Source organism: Oryzias latipes, chromosome 1 (genome assembly GCF_053564925.1).
Source record: "Oryzias latipes strain Hd-rR chromosome 1, Olatipes_Hd-rR_3.1".
NCBI classification, from domain to species: Eukaryota; Metazoa; Chordata; class Actinopteri; order Beloniformes; family Adrianichthyidae; genus Oryzias; species Oryzias latipes.
Genome location: NC_136237.1, coordinates 39,055,035 through 39,076,286, shown reverse-complemented (window position 1 = coordinate 39,076,286; position 21,252 = coordinate 39,055,035). Strand labels below are relative to the sequence as shown.

The window sequence follows — 21,252 nt, the reverse complement described above, 5'->3', positions numbered from 1 at the left end:
CTTGATGATAAAAGAAAATTCTGGACAAATTACTTCAGTGACTAATTCTAAATCACTTCTTTTGACGGTTAATAACAGAATATGTTGTGTTTCCAAAGAATAGCTGTGTGCTGTCTTTAAGGACTAACTGCTAACTACTAACTTTACTTGGGCAGTTTAACTTTTATAAATGCAAACATTTGTTTATATTAATAAATATCTTGTTGTCAGATAGAGTATCAGGTAAAATGCTTTTAAATTCGGATTAGTTTGTTTGTGTCACAGTAGAAACCCTGTTTTTCTGCCTTATATGACGAGAAACGAGACCTCTTCAGTGGTTGTTTGCATTGGTGCAACAAAAGTCAAAGCTGGTAAATAAAAGCATTTGGTTTTATATTGTTCACCTTTTTATTGCAATATGAAGAAGTTATCTCAGTCAATAAAATAAAGATTTCTTATCTCGTTCTTGCTGCAGCATCATAGACCTCCACAGCAGAGATGTCAGTTTGATGAACAACAACTGAGTTCCCTCTCTGAATTCATAAAGTTTTTATAAACCTCAGGCAATCTTGATAATTTTGCAATTAAATGTTATATAAAAAGACAGAAAACTATGGGGGGTTTGAGGCTTTTGGCTCAGATTGATTTCTAAGATCAATTCCTTTAAGAAAAATTTCTTTTTTTCCACCAAATATAAGGATTTAGAAGGGTAAAATGTTTTCAGTTTTTCAACGTTTGCCGTTTTCATGCTCGAAATCCTTCTCTGTTGTTTGTTTTTGAAAAGTGTGATTTAAATTGCAACACCAGAGAGCCACCTGATGATGCAAGCAGTGCTTCCATCCTGCAACACGCCTTCCCTCTGGTTTAGTTTCATGCTGTTAAACACTCCTGCAACCAAGTTTGGGTTATTAATAATCTAACTTCATAAGTGAAAAAAAAAACTCTGAAGAAAGCTCTCTTTATAAAAAAGTTAGGTTCATAATGGTTGTTCCAGATTTGGTGAAGCAAAAGGGCCATCCTACATTCTTTGAACCCTTATAATATTAAATGCAAATACATTTTTTTAAGAACATTGTTTTGCAATGGAATACTTTTCATTTCTTTGCATTTTTACCTAAATTATTGTGAATTTACATTTTGAAGAGCATAATTTAAAGGAAGAAAATCTGAATAAAAAACCTTTTGTTAATGTGTAATCTGGGTTCACATTAAATGTTACACATAATTTATTATTAAAAGCTTACTGGAAACTTCTTAATGTAAATCATGGGAACAGGAAATCACACAAATCTTAATTCATAAGTGCAAAACACAAATCTGTTCTTTTTGTTTCTAATCCACATTTTAGAAATGAGCAAACGCGTCAAAAAGCTCCAAGGACAAAGTTGCCACAGCTTTACAAAAACGGAATTTAGCCAATCATGATCAAGAATTTGTACAGTTTTTAGAAAGTGCTGGAGGCCGCGTATAATTGGTTTTATGACAGGAACCTGCGGGCTGGAAGAAATTTGAGTGTGTGCCGGACTTTGGACATGCCTGTTTTATAGGGAAGTTTAGTTTGTCGGCTCAGTCTGGATCAAATTTATTTTACTTAAGACAAAAAGTCTAAAATAACTAAATCAACTTAAATAACAGTCATTTCCAGTCTTTTTTTGTGTACCTTCAAAATAGCACTGATCGGTGTTCATGGTTCACTTGGTGCTAATATACACAGCTTTAATCTTGACTTAAAAGCTCTTTTGATGTTTTTCTGCAAACTTCAAGCTTTTGCTGTTTTTTTGCCTTAAAGATTTGATCAGATTTGTATTCCTTAAGAGCACCACAGCTGAATTCCAGCAAATCTAGGGTTATGCCTTCAAAGTGACACGGTTGTTTTCCGTCAAATTCTTCTAGCAGGGATCTATGTCGCGCTTTCAACCCAGATGCCTGCTTCTAATGCCGTTTGTGCGGGTGGGGAGGTGGCTTTCTGGAAAACTCAATAACACATTTCTTAATGAGCTTGTTAGCTTGTCTGCATCTTTTAAAGAGTGGGCATTCCCAACAATTCCAGCCTTTTCTCTTCTGCATAGCAGATCCCTTTGAAGAGAGCGTTTGATCTGCAGCCCTGTGGAGCACAGAGCCCCCTCCTGCACAGACGGATGCTCTTTCCAGTGCTTCTGTGAGCTCTCAGGTGTTTCCTAACCTTGTTTGTGAGGTACTTCAGTTTTTTTCCTCAGAGAACTGGCCCCTTTTGTTGTTCAGTGTGCTGTGTTGTAAATTATACGCTCATACGGGTCCAGTTCATTACAAATTATCATTGTTATAAAGACTCAAAGTAATCCCTTACCTCACAATGTTACTGTCTCAGAACTGTAATGTTTCATGACTTCTGTTGAGGTACTTTCTTTATGACACCAATCTGAAGTGACAAATGTTGGTTGTTTCACATTTAAATTGATGTACAGTAAGGACTTCTAATGTAATTTTGGTGATGTGAGCACACGGAGCTTATCTGGAGGACCAACCCTGACCTTTGGCCACTTTAAATCCATGAAAAGGAAAATGTATAGTTTATATTTTGGAAAATAAAAGTCCAAAACAAACAAATGGCCAGGACAACTCAGAAAGACAAAAAAAATGCAAACGCAAATAAATTGGCAGATTAACGACAGAACAGAGATGTGCAACATCCGGACTACACACTCGCTAACAAAACAAAAAAAACATGTTTGGGGATGTGAAGTGGGAATCTTGGCTCAATGGTTCAGGTCAAAATGAATCAAAACAGCTCAAAACGACTGACAATGAGCAGAAAAGGACATTCTGTAAATGCCTTGTCACCCTACTTCTTTTTAAACCGAAGTTTCTTCTTCGTGCCTTTCCATCTCCATTCTTGTATGAAAATGATTGAATTGTGAAGAGTCTTACAGCAGATTTTGTACACATGTGGACATTTTCTTTGTAAAGAAAAACATATGTGAGAACAGCTTGAAAACTCCAAGGCCACTCCGTGGTTCCGTGCTCACACACATGCTGCATATGGACGCCGTCCCTTGCTGTTTTCTTTGGCTTATTGACCTTTCCTCTGCCTGCTCTTGTTGTCCGTTCCGATTGCATCACTGTAAAACTCACTTCCTGTTTGGCTGTGTCACATCAAGCTCAACAGCTACGTCATCCAGAAGACCTATAAGACCTACATTGCTTCACTATTGGTCAATGTAGATCAAGACTTAAATTTCCTCTAAATAGTTTAATACCATTCATAGTAAAAGCATTGAATGCAACAGCCCTAAAATCCAGGACTGGCTAAAAGTCAGTTCCCTCTGCACTTGTACAGCCTGAGACAAAGTTCCTGCTGCTCCTGAGACATCTGGACAGATTTGCCTCTCCTGACCTCAGCTTCATCAACAGCCTAAAGAAAACCTTTTTCGGTCTGCCCAGACCGGAATGAGAGTCCAACTAAATTTTGCGAGTAGAATCTTCAGTCCAGAACAGTGTCTCAAACAATAAAAAAAAAAAAAAGTTCATTTTTTATATTCAAGATGTAACTATTTTATTTATTTATTTGTCTTTATAAACCAGACTACTCTTCTTCATGAGTTAGAATGATAAATCTCGTCAATAAGTAATTTGTCCTTCTAATAATGAAAAAAGTGGCACTTAAAGAAAAATTATTCCAAACTTAAACAAATTGAATTAATCTATAATTAAGCTTTTTATCCTATTAAAAGCTGAAATCTGTGTTATTTTCAGTTAAAAAAAAGTTGTTCTCCATGGAATTTCCAAAATGAACAAAAACAGAATTAAAAAATGACTTTGCACAAAAGCAAAAATGTGCATTCATATTCCTTTTTTAACTCAATACAAATGAAAACATTTATATTTTTAAGAAAGATAATCCAAAACCAGAGAAAACACAAGCAGAGAAGCAAATATTGACTTGAGCTCAGAAAGTTGATTAAACTGTTCAGACTTTTTTTTGTGTGAATAATTTTAAACACAATAATAAACTTCAACAAAGTTACCACATGTCTGAAGATTGATTTGATGGTTAAAATGTAAAAATGAAGTTATGTTCATCCACTCTCATTAAACTAACAACAACAAATTCTCACCTATAAGCGTGTTTCTTCTTCTCTCCTCTGACTTGGGTAGACCTTACATCCTTTAGGACTCTACTGCCCCTACAGGTGGAAGTTGGAAATGCTGGTAATTAGTTGGGCCAAACAAGTGTCAGTAGCTTTCCAGGGTCTTTCTACCCACTGTGGACAGAGTGGAGAGACACGGGTTCAATATTTTACCCTAATGATCAAATATTCATCTTCTGCTACTCTTCTTGTCCTCTTTAAAGACTCACTTAGATGGAAATTGTGTTTTAACATGTTCTCATAGCTTTTTTCTCATCATGGAGGATACATATAAAGAAAATTAAGCTCCAAATTGTATTTCTAAGTTTTTTTAATTAAAATTATTGCGATACAGGAAAGATGAAAAATGCAGATGGAAAAAGAGCTTATTTCTAACAGAAAATACGCTGGGCAGGCCACAAGCTTCCTGGTCCAAACTCTCAGCAATGAGGATGGGGAATGGGGGCGGGGTTGCTCTGCGCCAACAGTCCCACCCACAAATCAGAAGTGAGTTTCCGATAAGCTCTTCCTGCTCAGCAGAAACTTTGTCCTTAAAGGACCACACAGTTTGTTTGGTTTGGGCTAAAACAACATAAGTATGTTTAAAAGACCACTGGGAATGCTTTTAACCAGATCAAAATGGTGACCGGAGTGGGACTTTAACTTTCTAACTCATCCTCCTCTTTTGTTACACATAAGCTGCCCACCTCATTTGAAGAATGGCACCACCATGATGGCTTTTCTTCATATATCCCACAGATGTAATCAAGTTTCATCTGGAATTAAATATCAAAATACAAATTTCAGGCTCCAACATGAGGCTTTGACCATCTGGAAATCTGTTCTTATGTCATTTATGTCTCACTTCACTTTTGTTTTTGCTTTATTGTGCTGCTGAACTTTAACAACTAGTTACATAATTGATTCTTCTTGGCCTGGGAAAACAAAAATATGCAGTTTAAGATAGAAGATTTTTGGGTCTTATACTTTTTTTATTTCTCAGCTTCCAGTTTTTTTCTTTTACTGTTAAACATCCATTGCCTGAAACTCTCATCTTCTCCCTCCAGCCTTTTCTTCTTACTTTGAGAAAGTTTAGTTTCTTCTCACCTTTAGAAATACTCCATGAGCTCTGCCTCTGTGTCCAAAGGAGTTGGGGAGCTCATACAGCGAGAAAAATGAAGGGATAATTGAAGAAGTTGGAGATGAGGAGCTGCAGATGAGCCGGTCCGTGGTTTCACATCATTTGGGCAAAATGTAGGTGCTGAGCCTGGGGGTGGTGAAGCGCACACAGACCCGCAAATGGGAGGCTGTACGAGGCCATGGGGGTTAAGCAAAGATCTTTTAATTCAAAGTCAGCAGCGTGAATACTAAGAAATGTCCTGGGAAGAGTCGGGAGTCTGGATAAGATTAACACTGCAGGGCCTCCCTCCCTAAACTCTAATGATAATAGAGGACAGAGATTCTGCGTAGTGACACTGTGAGGAGCAACAGAGGAGGTGAAGTGGAAAAAGTAAGGAGGGGAGTGGATGAGAAACAAAAGGGACAGGCTAAATGAGGCATCAAACGAGCGGAGAAAAGACGAGTCAGAAGATGATGCAGAAGAAGCAGGATCGTGACACTGACTATCCAGACATTTTCCAGCTCTGAAGGCCCTGTTCTCACCGAAGACACCCCCTCTTTCTCTCCCTGCCTCAGCCTCCCCCCCTCCCTCCCACTCGCTGTGCCAGAGCACTGCAATAGCAGTAAGCTATGAATAATTGAACAAGCTTGAATCAGGCTGGAGAATTTCTGTTGCGGTTTTGTGCAGCACACAGGCGTCGAAGCATTCATTACAAAAAAAAACAAAAAAAAAACAACAACACACAAACAGTTCCTGACTGCTCCGTCACAGTAAATATAAAAATAACCTTGAGCACTCTTAAAGCACGCAGACTGCACGCAGCAGGAGGCTGCACAGCTCAGCCTCGGCTCACTGTGGGGATTTGATCGGGGAGAATATTGGGCTACAGATGTTTTGGAGGCTTTTGCAGCATCGTACGGCGTCGAGGTCTTGCTCAGCGTCGCAGGCTGCTTGAAACGGTTCAGGATAAGGTTTTGATATTAAAATTCTGGATCAGACTGACACTGGATGGGAATCTGTGCAGGGTTGGATCAATCAGTTTTCCCAGAGGAGAAAAAATAAGGCAGTTCCTGCACAGAGAACAGAAGTTGCCTTCTGCAGTAGATACTTTATGGCAGCAGGACTGCCGCACTGCATTCATGTGCGAAACACAAACATGTTTTCCGTGCAGACAGGAAGGCTGCCGCCAGTGTTAGGAAGGAGCAGGAGGGCGTGTCTGCGGAGGGTGTTGTCAAACCAGGCCGAGCACTTCCAGCTGCAGTGTGTTTATCTTTATCTGTTCCACTTCCAACCTAATTGGCCCAAATCTGCCATTTAACTAGGCTGTTCTTTGCCCCCCATGTGGCCGCGTGGGAGACGTGGAGCACTGCGAGGTGAAAATTCATACACAAACCGAACACTGAAGATTTGTAAGGTAATCAGGTCATCGGCAACGGTTCACCCTCCTTTCTAAACATAAACACATACATGTGGGATTTTGCACTTTTTTTTTTAAATGTCTGGCTACTTTTCATTATGTGAGGGAAATGTAAAGATCTGCTCTGATGTTGCTCTGTGTTCACAAACCTTTACGCTAGCTTACAGCCCCTTACACTCCCAACCTAACATTGCAACAAAAACGGCGAACAATTCGAGAGCTATCCAGCCGTACAGTTTTGATCCAGATTCCAGCCCAGATGAGGAAAACAAAGACGTACATGGATCTATTTTTCTATGCATCAGAACTGTTGTTTCAGAAAAGTGCAAGGTTTGATTTGATGTAATCAGATTTCTTTTAAGCAATCAAAGGAGTTACAACACTGTAAACATCTTTACAAAAGCTCCCCATATCTGCTATAGGTCCTTCTCCACATTCATCTGATTTTAGACTAAAATTGGATTGAGTGGTCACTTTTTGAGCCAAACTGGAAAAATCTGACCAGCCATCAACAAAAAGTATGTAGTATTTTCAACACTAAAACCTCTAAAGCTGAGCCTTTAAAAAGAAGGTCTGTTGAAATTTAAAAAAACAACATATGGACACTTTAGCTTAAAATAGAAATTTCTGGCTGGAAAAAAGCAAAAGGTACCTTGTGTTTGAGGACAGAAAGAAAACGGCGCCAACTTTTAAATCAGAGCTGGATCCATCACGGTTTATGCTTGTGTCGCTCTGGCACGAGGAAGATTTCACAGGGAAAAGGGAAAAATAAATTATATTAAGAAATACCAGGAATTTCTGGAAGCAAGCCCCAATCATTCCATCTGGGAGGAAAAAAAGACTCGATGAAACACTTTTGATCCAAAAGCCTTTGATTTACGAAAAGCCTGGCCTCAAACGCCAAATGCAGGAGCGCACAAACATAGTGACAATAACTTAAAAAAGGAGATCTGGACGTTTTTGAAACACCTGCAGAACCTTTAGGAACTCATAGAAACTGCAGGACACATTTAGTAATAAAAAAAAAAGGTCTGGTTGTGGATCGTGGTTCAGAACCTGGTGATGGATAGAAAGCCAGAACCCTAAACTTTGAGGGGTCAGAGAAAATCACTCAAGTTAAAACCACTAAGATTTGAGTAAACCAAAGACAAACCTTAAAATCTTAGAGTCGTGGCTTAAAAAATCTGTTATAGGGCCTATGTGTAGCAAAATCCATTTTTTGAGCTTGCAAGTGTCTCATAACGTTCATTCCTCTCAGAAGAATCCCCAAAGCGGTATTTGGATCTGTTACTTGATGGTAAAAGACAAAGTACAACTCAGTCTTCAATGCTTAATTCTTTCTTTCTTTTTCGGCTTTTCCCATCAGGGGTCGCCACAGCGAATCATCCTTTTCCACCTCACTCTATCATGAACATCTTCTACCCTAACGTTAGCCAACTTCATGTCCTCTGTTAAGACATCCATATATCTCCTCTTTGGCCGTCCTCTTGCCCTCCGGCCAGGCAGCTCCATCTCCAACATCCTTCTACCAATATATCCACTATCCCTCCTCTGAACATGTCCAAACCATCTCAGTCTGGCTTCTCTGACTTTGTCGCTAACACAGGCAACATGAGCCGTCCCTCTGATGTACTCGTTCCTTATCCTGTCTAACCTGGTCACTCCTAAGGAGAACCTCAACATCTTCATCTCTGCTACCTCCATCTCAGCCTCTTGTCTGTGTCTCACTGCTACCGCCTCTAACCCATAGAGCAGAGCTGGTCTCACCACTGTCTTGTACACCTTTCCTTTGAGTCTTGCTGACACTCTTCTGTCACACAACACTCCTGACACTTTCCTCCACCCGCTCCAACCTGCCTGCACTCGCCTCTTCACCTCTTTTCCACACTCCCCATCACACTGAACTGTTGACCCCAAGTACTTAAACTCCTGCACCTTCTTCACCTCAGCCCCCTGTAACCTAACGCTTCTACCTTGATCCCTCTCGTTCAGACACATGTATTCTGTCTTACTACGACTGACCTTCATGCCTCTTCTTTCCAGAGCAAACCTCCACCTCTCCAGCTGTTCCTCCACCTGCTCTCTACTCTCACTGCAAATTACAATGTCATCCGCAAACATCATTGTCCAGGGAGATTCCTGTCTTACCTCGTCTGTCAGCCTGTCCATCAGCATAGCAAACAAAAAAGGACTCAAAGCTGATCCTTGGTGTAGTCCCACCTCCACCTTGAACTCCTCTGTCTGACCTACAGCACATCTCACCACCGTCATACTTCTCTCATACATGTCCTGAACTACTCTGACATACTTCTCTGCCACTCCAGACGACCTCATACAGTACCACAGCTCCTCCCTCGGCACCCTGTCATACGCCTTCTCTAAATCTACGAACACACAATGCAGCTCCTTCTGACCATCTCTGTACTTTTCCATCAACATTCTCAAAGCAAAAATGGCATCAGTGGTGCTCTTACGGGGCATGAAACCATACTGCTGCTCACAGATCTCCACCTTCTTCCTAAGCCTGGCTTCCACTACTCTTTCCCACAGCTTCATTGTGTGGCTCATCAACTTTATTCCTCTATAGTTGCTGCAGTTCTGCGTGTCACCCTTGTTCTTAAAGATCGGAACCAGAACGCTTCTCCTCCATTCCTCAGGCATCTTCTCACTCTCTAGAATCCTATTGAACAACTTCGTTAGAAATTCCACTGCTGTCTCTCCTAAGCACTTCCATACCTCCACAGGTACGTCATCAGGACCAACGGCCTTTCCGCTCTTCATCCTTTTCAGAGCCTTCCTAACCTCATCCTTTCCAATCTCTGCTACTTCCTGCTCCACAACAACCACATCTTCCTCCCTTCTTTCCCTGTCATTTTCCACGTTCATCAGCTCCTCAAAATACTCCTTCCATCTTTTCTGTACACTCTCCTGGGTTGTTAGCACCTTTCCATCTCTGTCCTTAATCACCCTTATCTGTTGCACGTCCTTCCCATCTCTGTCTCTCTGTCTGGCTAGCCTGTACAAGTCCTTTTCTCCTTCCTTTGTGTCTAACCTGTCATATAGCTCATCGTAAGCTTTCTGTTTGGCCTTTGCCACCTCTCTCTTCACTCTACGCTGCGCTTCCTTGTACTCCTGTCTACCTTCCTCAGTCCTTTCTACATCCCACTTCCTTTTAGCCAACCTCTTCCTCTGGACGCATTCCTGTATTTCCTCATTCCACCACCAAGTGTCTTTACTGTCTTTCCTCTTTCCAGATGACACACCTAGCACCTTCCTACCTGTTTCCCTGATAATCTCTGCTGTAGTTTCCCAGTCATCTGGAAGCTCATCCTGACCACCCAGGACCTGTCTCAACTTCTGCCTAAATTCCTCACAAGTTTCTTCATTCTGTAGCTTCCACCACTTGGTCTTCTTTTCTGTTTTCCCTCTCTTCTTCTTCCTGACCTCCAGAGTCATCTTACACACCACCATGCGGTGCTGTCTGGCTACACTCTCTCCTACCACCACTTTGCAGTCATTAACCTCTCTCAAATAACCTCGTCTACATAGGATGTAGTCCACCTGAGTACTCCTACCTCCACTTCTGTATGTCACTCTATGTTCCTCTCTCTTCTGGAAGTAAGTGTTGACTACAGCCATTTCCATCCTCTTCGCAAAGTCCACCACCATCTGTCCCTCCAGATTCCTTTCCTTCACACCAAACCTGCCCATCACCTCCTCATCACCTCTATTGCCCTCACCAACATGGCCATTAAAGTCTGCTCCAATAACAACTCTCTCTCCTCTGGGGATACTCTCTATGACCTCATCCAACTCATTCCAGAATCTCTCCTTCACTTCTAACTCACAGCCAACCTGTGGCGCATACCCACTGACTACATTCACCATCACCCCTTCGATTTCTAACTTTAGGCTCATCATCCTGTCTGAGACTCTTTTCACCTCTAGAACACTGTTTACAAACTCCCCCTTCAGAATCACTCCTACCCCGTTTCTCTTCCTATCAACACCATGATAGAACAGTTTGTATCCTCCTCCAATACTACGTGCCTTGCTGCCCTTCCACCTTGTCTCCTGCACACACAGTACATCTACCTTCCTTCTCTCCATCATGTCTGCCAGTTCTCTGCCTTTCCCTGTCATTGTGCCAACGTTAAGAGTCCCTATTCTCAAACCTATGTTCCTGCCTTTTCCCTTCTCTCTCTGGCCACGGACCCTTCTGCCTCCCCTCTTTCTTCGACCAACAGTAGTCAAATTTCCACCGACACCCTGTAGGTTAACAGCATCGGTGGCGGTCGTTGTTAACCCGGGCCTCGACCGATCCGGTATGTCTAAAGTGTTGTGGATAGTCTTCAATGCTTAATGCACAATGTCATTTTTAAAAAATGTCCACAATATTTGGTAAACAAAGTTTTATACAGTGGGTATTGTCACCAATATCAAACTCGTCAGGTCAGCTCTGGTGATTTGATTGTTCCTTTTTCAAGATCTAACTATATGAGAAGAACAGTGCTGTTTAGATCTTCTGTTGCATGGAATCAAGTGTCTGTAAGGACAAGGCTTATTAGTAACAAATATCATTTCAAAAAGATTTTAAAACTAAGATACATGGACCACTTACAATAACTAACAATTTGAATGATATGCCATGTATTATTGTTGAGGTTATGTGCTATGTGTTTTGATATGCTGGTATAAAAATGAAATTGTTTTAACTTATTTTAACATGTGAAGCTTTTAAGGTAAACATGATGAATTAGTCACTGTATTTTCTGAAATCAGTTTTGGTTTTTGTGAAATTGGTAAAATGTATGTATTTTTTGTGTATGGACCCCAGGAAGACTAGCGACCACTTTGTGGAAGCTAATGGGGCTCCAAATAAATAAACAAATAAACAAATAAACAAATACTGCATTTCTGAGTATTCCTGCGCTCCCGACCCCTGAAAACGAGCGGGTTCTCATGAGCTGACGTAGACACATGAGAACAACCCCTTCCAGGAACAGTCTGTGCTAAAGGCTCCGCCCCCAGGATAAAACACACACCCTTTCCCCACAAAGCTAGCGGTGTTTGGCACGAAGCTTCATTTTATTTGGACAATATGCACATCCATCTTTGCAAAAGTTTGGATGTTGATTGTTTTCGTGGGCGAGACGCAGACACTCTGCCGAGGCCAGTTGGTTATAGGTTGAAATGAGGAAATCAGCGACACCCACAAAGAGCAAAAGGCGAAGCCTCAAAGATGGAGTCGTCTTACTACCTGGTTGGAAAACCTTTACGGCTGGATAGCTCAGAAATGTCTCGACGTTTTGGTTGCACCGGTAAGGTCAGGTTAGAGGGCTCTAAGCTAGCAGGGGAGCACGTAAACAGAGAGCTCTCAGCAATGGGGGGGCAATGGGGGGGCTTAAAATTCAACATCATTCAACACCAATTGCTCCTAGAAAATTAGACCAAAAATTTCTTTGACTGAAAATGACATAATCCCAATTAAAAGACCCCTGGGAACAATTATTGAAAGATCAAATGACAATCGGAGAGGGACTTTTTTAGAACATTGTTTGTTAATATTTCATTTACTCTAAAAACATTAGTTATCTAAGTTATTATTTTTAGGTTATAAGTTATCCATTAAATATTAGTTATCTACCTTTTTAAGCATTCTTAACAAGTAATCATACAGAGTCTTCTTTTTGCAAGCCTAAATAAAAATGTTAAACTTTAATAGGAAAAGTCATGTTGGCGTTGACATTCTGCTCGAATAGAGAGGAAATGTTTCCGTTGCTCGGCAGTAGGAAGCAGACAGAAGAGCTGATCCTCTGTCAGATTCTCCCCGATTTCTTCTGCCAATTACAGCATGGATGTCCCGCTGAAATATGGACCGAGCCACAGGAGCTCTGCAGAAAACCCATCCTGCCTGTAAGCACACAAAGAGGCTCGAAGACTCATCACACTCTCCTTTAAAGGGATTTGGAAGATCCCATTTACTTTTCCTCTATGCTGAACCTCTGCATGACCTTAACACAGACAAACCTTTTTAAGGTCAACCTGTCCTTATGTGGTATTTTCTTTATTTCTTTTTCCAGCTGGGCAAACACATTTAGAGATACGATGAAAGTAAAGGCTAACGCTGACCTCCAGAAAGAGAAAGTTCAGGAAAAGGTAGATAAATGAGCTATAATGTAAAGGACACACTCAGACATGGTTTAATTCAGGAATGTGAGGAGAATCCTGCTCAGCTTCTGTTTATATCTAAATGAAAAGAAATGAAAGAAATCTGGAAGATGAACATTTATTTCATTATTAGCAAAAAAAAAAAAAAAGAAAAACTCCAAAAAAGCTCAGCTAGTCTGACCAGACAGATTTTCCAAATCTATACTCAGATGGTGCATCTCTTTTTTTCCAAAACTGTATGAGCTCAGAAACACTGAGTGTTTGCGTCTTTTTGGTTAATGATCACGGCATCTTCAGCACACAGAAGTCTGGACTCCAAAAGCCTATTTTTGTGATCGACCCTTTGGTTGTGGAGCGGTCTAACTCATGGCTGAATGTTCTTCTCAAGCAGAACTTCAGGAATTTTAAAGTAAAGAGCAGAGGTTATGCTTCTATCAGAAATCCATCAATTTTCCAAACCTTCTAAATCCTTTTTTTTGGGGGGGGTGGGGAGTTGGGTGGGTCATGGGGTAGTAGGGTGACAGGTCCCCAGTCTGTCGCAGGGCCACACAACTACACACAGTCTCACATGCATGATTAGGGACAATTAATGTTCATCAATACACTATATAGCATGTTTTTGTATTGTAGGGGAAAGGGAAACCCCACACATCCACAAGGAGAACATGGAATCTCCACTTAGAAAGAACCCAGATGGGATTTGAACCAAGGCCTTCTTGTTGTGAGGTGGAAATGCTAACCACTACACCATGGTGCAACCCAATAGTACCATGAAACTTGTGTTTTTAACATGTTCTTGAGGCATATTTCTGGACACTCATCATAGGGTTAAAAAGTTTTTAGTCAGCCACTAATTGTGCAAGTTCTCCCACTTAAAAGGGTGAGAGAGGCCTTCAATTTTCATCATAGGTATACCTCAACTATGAGAGACAAAATGTTTTGTTTGTAGAGCCAGAAATGGTCTTAGAAATGTGCATAGATATGTGTGAATGTGAGAGTTTTAAACCCGGAAGCCCAAAACGCGGAACATAGACTAACATAGACTTTTTATAGACCTTTTTATGGAAAAGTGGTCTCTTTAACCATGTGTTGCCGAGGGCGGAGCCTCAGATGTAAGAGCAAATATTTGTTCTTCTTGGTCAGCAGCAGATTTCATTTGGAAACTTTTCCATTGGTCCTTTTCTGCTTGTAAATGACTTATTTTCTGAAGCTTTGCTCAAAGTCCATGTGTTACACCATCATCAGTTTTTTTTCTTTGTCAGAAAAAAACCCCCATCCATCTGATTATTGATTCAACAAGTGCGGCAATAATAAAGCCTGCAGGTGGCAAACAACATTAAACTCCGGTTTTTAAATAATTAATTTTATCCCAGTTTGTTCAGGATTTAGCAAGGAGGGAGGATGTTGGAGGTGAGGTATCAGTGTGGTTTTTTTTTTAGCCTGAAACAACGCTGGTTGCATAAAGATCTGCAGCTCTGCAGATGTCAAGGAGAGCAGCACCGAGGGACGGGCAGAGGGAGGACAGGATCGGACACATGCAGATGAAGCTTCATCAGCATTGCTGTAAGGAAATCCGTGTACACACCTGAGGGTCTTGAGTCTGTGGAACACAACGTCCCTGATGCATCACAGAGCGTTACCTTCATGGAAGCACAGGAAGCAGGAGGTGTGGTCTCTCTACTCATCAACTGTCTTGGCGCCTTTAATCTCCCCGCAGATCAAAACCACCGTGAGGCCTGGGCGCTCTGGAACTGCTCCAGGAGAAAGTTAAGACAGCTAATCTTTGCAGACGTTCTGCGCATGAAGAGCAGGGGACCACATGAAACACAGTTTGATGGTTAAAGTGAGCTGTGCGGAATCGGTGGGATAAACCTCCCAGAATAAAGAAAACCCAAAGCACTTCATCTCTTCGCTCTTTTGCAACTCATGAATCTAAGAGAATCTGATATTGTTTTGTAACGTGGAAAGAGAAAAGCAGAATTCTGTTCTCAGCCTGTGTGGTTCTGTAATATTAAATATCTGAGACAGAGTGTCAGCTTTCATTACATCCGACAAATCATAAATACCCAGTGAGTATTTCATCTGAAAGATATCAAACCAAGAAACAAACAGAAGACACACTCTCTGCAGGAGACACAAAAATACGTCAGTCCTTACTAAAGCCCACTGAAGCGCTTTTTGGAAAGAAAGTCCACACGGTGATTGCACCATCGGCCGCCCTGGAGATGGGTAGGGTTTGACGGGACCGGTTCAGATTAGACACAAGAACTAATGTGCTTGATACAAGGAAATTGAAGCCGTTAACATCAGAGACGTTGCAGTCGACACCTAAATAAAGGCCGTGTCACACAGCCACCATTTTGCACAAATAAAAATTGGTTGTATGTGAATACACCTGAAAAAGTGAGAAAAACTGTGGTCTTAATGTGAAATTTTCACAGAAGTAACCACATTGAAACCACAGAAGAAGTACAAATAAATCAATTGAATTCAGGACTGTGGAAAAACAACTGCCTTATCTTACTCTACAACTACATGCTTGAATAGTGAAACAGGGCTTCCTCCAGATGGAACTGGGGGACGGTTTGGGGCGCGAGACGACGTCCACGGCCAAGAACAGGAGCGCAGGCGAGCCAAGTGGAACCTGGAATCACTCCCGCACACCCGGAAAAATCTCTGTACTGCGAACATTAACTCCAGGAACAGCAGAAAATCCAGGCGCATGAGACAGCAAGGCTGTGGAAGATGTTTTTCTCACAGATCACATCTTTAAAAAGCTGCAGAACTCCTTCATCCCGCTGCAGACACTCATTTATCTCTGGTTGTCATCCAATTGAGAGAAAAAAAGCGAACACTTTAGTTTTGCTCTACAGCATCCTTCACTTCTGTCTTGTTTATGGCCTGTTGTGTGTTTGGGCTACAGTTGTGCACAGACAGTGTTGAGCGTTTCCTTGTTTTTCTCAGGATCTGACTTCAAAAGTGCAACAGATGGTCTTTTTTTCAGCTTCATTTTGACTTCAATGAGCGAATTGCTTCTGTGGTTTCTATTTACCTTTAAAGAAATTCTGAACCACAAAAAACTGAAAGATGCCGGAGCTGAACGTTTGAGTCGATCAGCCACAGAAGTCAATAAAAATGTCTTTTTTGGAACAAATGTAGGCCACAGGGAAGGAATGACAGCAAAGCTAAAGAAATCGTTGAAGATCTTCGGTGGAGAACAGAGCCCCCCCTTTTATTTAGCAAGAATGAGTAAGAAAATGAAGACAGAAAAGGTGCATAGAGAGAGAGCTGGTTTGATCTGTCAGAGGACAGCAGGATGGCCGCCCTCCGTCAGAGCCCTCAGGCTCCTAATCATGAGAAAGAAACGAAATCCACTCCAGTTTCAAGAGCCCGGAGCCTCTGAATCTCAGAATGACTTGCAGAGAGGATGGAGAGAAGATGGAGCAATTGCATATGGGAAATCTGAAAAACAAACAGAGCTGCAGAAGAGCAAGAATCTGTCAGTTTTCCTCCCCCAATGTCAGCCCTTCACAGACCAGTGAGGCTGAACGGAGGCAAAGACCGAACGAAGGGTCAGAGAGGAGAGCCGAACATCACTGTTTTCAATCAGGCAGCAAAAACTGAATTTCATTCTAACCTTTTCATGACTCGTGAAGAACACTAAAAAACAAAAGAAGGTTTATAAGGGTCCAGCTGGGAGGTGGAAGTAAAATGTATCCTGGATCATGGGTATTAGTTTGGGGAAATACATTTAAAAGAAAAGCTTGACAGTATAAATATGAACCCAAAGACCGTCCATCCCTGCAGTTTGCTGCATCTTTAGCTTAAACTCCGTCCGCACAGGAGCAGTGTTTCCGAGGCAGACAGCACCATCTATTCATAACTAAAGAGCTCAAAAAGACCATGTCACACAGCCACTACAAACATAATGCACATTTTACATGTATTCAATTTAAGGCTTTCGTGATACATGCATGATATTTATAAGTGTTTCTTGCGTTCGTCATTCCCAGATGTACACAGATTTCCACCAAGGACTTCCCCCACAGGTCTTTGCGTGAATTCGGTTTGGAGCTGTTGAGAATTTTGGGTTGGTTGAGTTGTAGTGTATTTTACAATACAAAGCAATTGTGGGTGATTTTTTGCAAGATGCATACACAAATGTGTGGGGTTCCAAATATGTCTAACGGACTTCTCACGCATGTACCACCGACTTATGACTTCTATATCGCGTACACGATGCACACATATCATGTTAAAATGATGTAACTGACGAACAAATCACTAATGAATTATATTATATTCATGTATAAACAGCACAATAATCATGCACGGTTTATGTTCTACATTAGACGGCAGTAGCTGAGGCAGTTGAGCAGGTCGGCCAATGATTGAAGGATCGGTGGTTCGGTACCCAGTCAACTGTTGTTGTGTCCTTGGGCAAGACACTTGACCTTCCCTGCCCGCAGCGTGGTGTGTGAATGCATGTGAATGCCCCAGTGACGGTCAGATGGTCAGGGGGGCCGTAGGCGCCTACTGGCAGCTACAATGCCCCAGGGCAGCTGTGACTACATCAGTGGTTACCATCACCAAGCATGAATGAGGAGTGAATGAATAATGGACACACTGTAAGAACTTTGAGTGTCTGGAAAAGTGCAGAAAAATCAAATCCATTCTTATTATTATTGATTTACGTGATCTTTGTGTAGTTTATATGTACTTCTTCTGTAGTTTTAACGTGGTTCATTTGTCATACAACATATTCACCTTTGACCAATTTCCATCCGTGCAGCAATTGCAAAATGTACATATAGTGGGTGTGTGTGACACGGCCTAAAAGTCTGCATATTTGACCAGAAAATTTGCTATGAATTGCGTTTTAGTTTCCAAACTGAACATCTTCCGGTCTGTGGATCTATGTCCTGCCTTAAGTTGGAGTTCACTTGAGGTATCTAATTTAGAAGCAACAACATTTCTGAGCTGCTTCAATGCCGATTTCTTGCCAGACAGTTTTTCTTTGAGCAGATGGTTGCAGGTAAATAGTGACCAAACATGAGTTTGGAGTCATGGCTCCTCTTTGAAGTTTATTTTCATAAAAGCAACAGGTCACAACTAAGTGAAGTTACAAGAAAACATCTTTTAGAGGCTACGTTTTAAAACTCTTTCAGAAGTGCTTTGCACAAACTACTGCAATTTAGTCCAGACAAGGTTGGCAGGGGTCTGCCTTATTTTTTTTAAAGCTGTGAGATTTTTGTACTCATAATTTGAATTTTACTGTAAAGGAGGAGCGTCTTAGTATCTATCTAAGTATTCTTGTCATGTAGTACTTTAGGATTCTGAAGTTAAATATGCTTTGGTTCACAGAAACTTAAAGATCCACTCTAATCGTATTTTGATGTTTCTTTTTAAATATTCTCAGTGGACTTTTAGGGGATTATCAGAAAACCTGTGTTGTTTTCTAGAAAATAGTTTCTTCAGAGCGGCAGGAATTCATGACAAATTTACCTCTGAGTTGTGGGCCGTTGGCTTAGAGCAACCCCGCCCCCTTTCCCCTCCCTGTTGCTGAGAGCTCGCAGCAGGGAGCTTGTGGCCCGCTCAGGGTGTTTTCTACATCGCACATAAGCGCCATTTTTTTCGTCTGCTGGTTCACAAAAGTTTGAATAAAGAAATACTCAGAAATGTAATTTTAGCTTATCTTGCTTGATCTATGTCCTCCATCATCAAAAAAATTACATGAAAAAAATGTTAAAAACACTATTTTCATCTGAGTTAATCTTTTACATTTCTTGTAACAGGCGAGAGTTTACTTGAATAATAAAAAAAAAAATTGTTCTTATTTTTAAAATATCCCTGAATGAGGCTATTATTTGGTTGCGTTTTCTTTAAATCAGAATTTTACTATTTTAGTTAAAAGTGGATTCACGGACTTTGTCACTTTTCAAACAGGTTAAACCTTTCTAAAACCTTAAAAAATAAGTACTCAAAATATTAATTCGTTTTTGTACAAGCACCCAGAATGAGCTTCCTCTGTAGGGTGGCTGGGCACTCTTTTAAAGATTGGGTGAGAATCCATGGGGGAAGAGCCGCTGCTGCTCCACATCGAGAGGAACCAGGTGAGGTAGCTCGGGGGCATCTAGCCCTAATGCCTCCTGGACGCCTCCCTGAGGAGGTGTTTCGGGCATGGCCCACTGGGTAGAGGCCCTGGGGAGGGCCCAGGACAAGCTGGAGAGACTTCGTATCTCGGTTTGCCTGGGAACGTCTCGGAGTCCCCCCCAGAATAGAGCTGGGTGGGGCGATGGAAGTCTGGACATCTTCGATTAGACTGCTGCCCCTGAACCCGGTCCCAGATGAGCGAAATTTGACGGATGGACAATTTTTAATTTTAGGTGGTAAAAATAGAAAAAATTGCTGATTGCACTTAGAGGATAAATCAAATCAAACTTGGGGCTTTATTTCCCAGAATGTAGCACTTCTAATATTTCAACTCTGAATCACTTCATCCCTTCATGAATTCTAATTTTTCAAAACTTGACACCCCCCCACCCCTCAGTGTGAAACTACTATTATTTTGTGGGAAATGGTTTTTAAGGTACTTTAGAATAAAATAGAATAAAATAGAATAGAATAGAACATTATTGATCCCTGAAATGGGAGAAATACCTTGTTACCGTAGCTCTATTGAAAACAGCAGACAGAAAAGTACTAAAAAATTCACTTAAAGCATGAATTATAATGAGTTGTCCAGACTCACAGGCCTGTTTCAGGAGGGAAGCAGAAACCTTTCCTCTGTTCTGTAGGGACCGCGGTCCGGTCCGTCTCCTCATCATCTTCAGCATCGTCACAGCACCTGGCCTTCGTCGACAGCTCATCATCTGACCCTTCCTGCTGATCAATACCCCCCCCCATGTATTTCTATTTCTGGCCACCATCCCCACAGCGTCAGATCCCCCACACACACTTTTTTCCGTTTGCCTCAGTGGGAACATTCTGGCTTGGGGCCCAGCCTGACTCATTTAAAGAGACATTCGGTGTCAGAGCATCACCATTATTGTCTGCGCAGATAGCGGGCGTTCCCACACGGACCTCTTGGTCTTCAGCAAAACAGTACTTTTCATTTATAACAAATGACCCTCGCTGTGTGGCAGAACAGGGCCGTTTCTGATTTATTCCTAGAATCCCAAATGTAAAAAAAGCAGAGTGACCCACAAATATAACGAGAGCGTTTTATAAAAAGATCCGCTCTGACCCATATCCTTTTAAATATGGGGCGTATGCATTAAAAACGTACAGTTTATTCAGACCAGAAAGGATGTGCTTAAAAAAAAGACAATTTTTGTTGAAATCCTCTCAACCCGCTGCTTTTTGTTTTTATCCGCTGCGCCGTCATCGGCAGCCTGTCGTGACAGAGAGAAAACACAGGAGGCAAAATATTTAGAGTCAAAACATTTCAGGTCTTAAATGATTCTAATGAGTCGACATTATTTAAGAGACATGAAGAGTCAATCTGTCAATCTTGAAGGCTTTCACGGCTGCATAAGTGACAGGTCTCCATTCAGCATTGAGAGGATGCGCTCTGCCCCCAGTGATAAAAACACCGCAGATATGCAAAGTTCTGCCAGAGCTTTGTCACACACCTCGGAAATCCTCCTGAGAAGTGAGCTGAATGGGGCTGAAAACAGAAGGAGGACTTTACATCCTAAACTTCCTTTTAGCCAAAGGATAGATTTTACCCACTTAAGGTGTGAAATGCACATTTTTATGAGCCTCAAACAGTTTGGGTTTTGCATATGAGACGCCTTGCCATGTTTTGTGACTGGATCCTTTAAGTTCCAGAGCAGATATGGACTTATAAAACCACTCTGATGTACTCAGTGGTCTTTAGATTATATATTTAATTATATCCTATATCAAAGTTTTTATAAAAAAAATTGAAATAATGTACTTCTCTTTGTTTTATTGTTTTTATTAGGTATGTTTATATAAAGACTTTGTGATATTTTGTCATTTTCATGAGTGAATTAAATAAGATAATGCCGTTTTTGTTGTTTTCTAGGACATAGTTTCTGCAAAGCGGCAGTAGTTCAGTAGAAATTCATGTTAGAGTTATGAGCAAGGCATACACCCCCCCCCCCCCCACTTCCCATCATCTCTCTGTTTACACACTCTCCTGCCACCGCACAGCCCCTCCTTACCCTAAAATGACATTACAGGTGCAACAAAAATGGTGTGCAATATCAGAGCTGTCCAGCCGTACAGTTTGGATCCAGATTCCAGCTCAAACTAGGAAAACAAAGACGTTCATGGATGTGTTTGTCTGCAAGTGGATGCATCAGGATGGAGCAGAGCAGCAGACCTTGTGGCCCGTCAACACGGTTTTCTATGTCCTAAATATGAATTTTCTCAAACTGGAGTTTTGCATCTGTTCCTGATTCACAATGATTTGTATAAAAAAATAACAT

The 21,252-nt window shown here is 41.3% G+C and overlaps 1 protein-coding gene and 1 long non-coding RNA gene across 5 annotated transcripts in view; both read right to left on the bottom strand.

The window, feature by feature from the left end:
• Positions 1-4,088: 4,088 nt before the first annotated feature.
• On the bottom strand, positions 4,089-5,330 carry LOC144992187 (uncharacterized). Its single transcript, XR_013656058.1, has 3 exons — positions 5,193-5,330; positions 4,793-4,861; positions 4,089-4,220 (listed from the first exon to the last, which is right to left on the bottom strand). It is a non-coding gene; the product is annotated as an uncharacterized LOC144992187 (long non-coding RNA).
• Positions 5,331-20,002: 14,672 nt separating this feature from the next.
• The window catches only part of LOC101156709 (endonuclease V), a 78,220-nt gene continuing 76,970 nt past the window's right edge, over positions 20,003-21,252 (bottom strand). For all 4 annotated transcript variants that reach the window (XM_078947380.1, XM_078947363.1, XM_078947373.1 and 1 more), the window contains one exon: positions 20,003-20,187. Coding sequence is in view for 2 of the 4 variants with exons in the window: in XM_078947363.1 (XP_078803489.1) it covers positions 20,089-20,187 (99 nt within the window). In the remaining 2 variants the exon portion in view is untranslated. The remainder of the gene's footprint in view (positions 20,188-21,252) is intronic.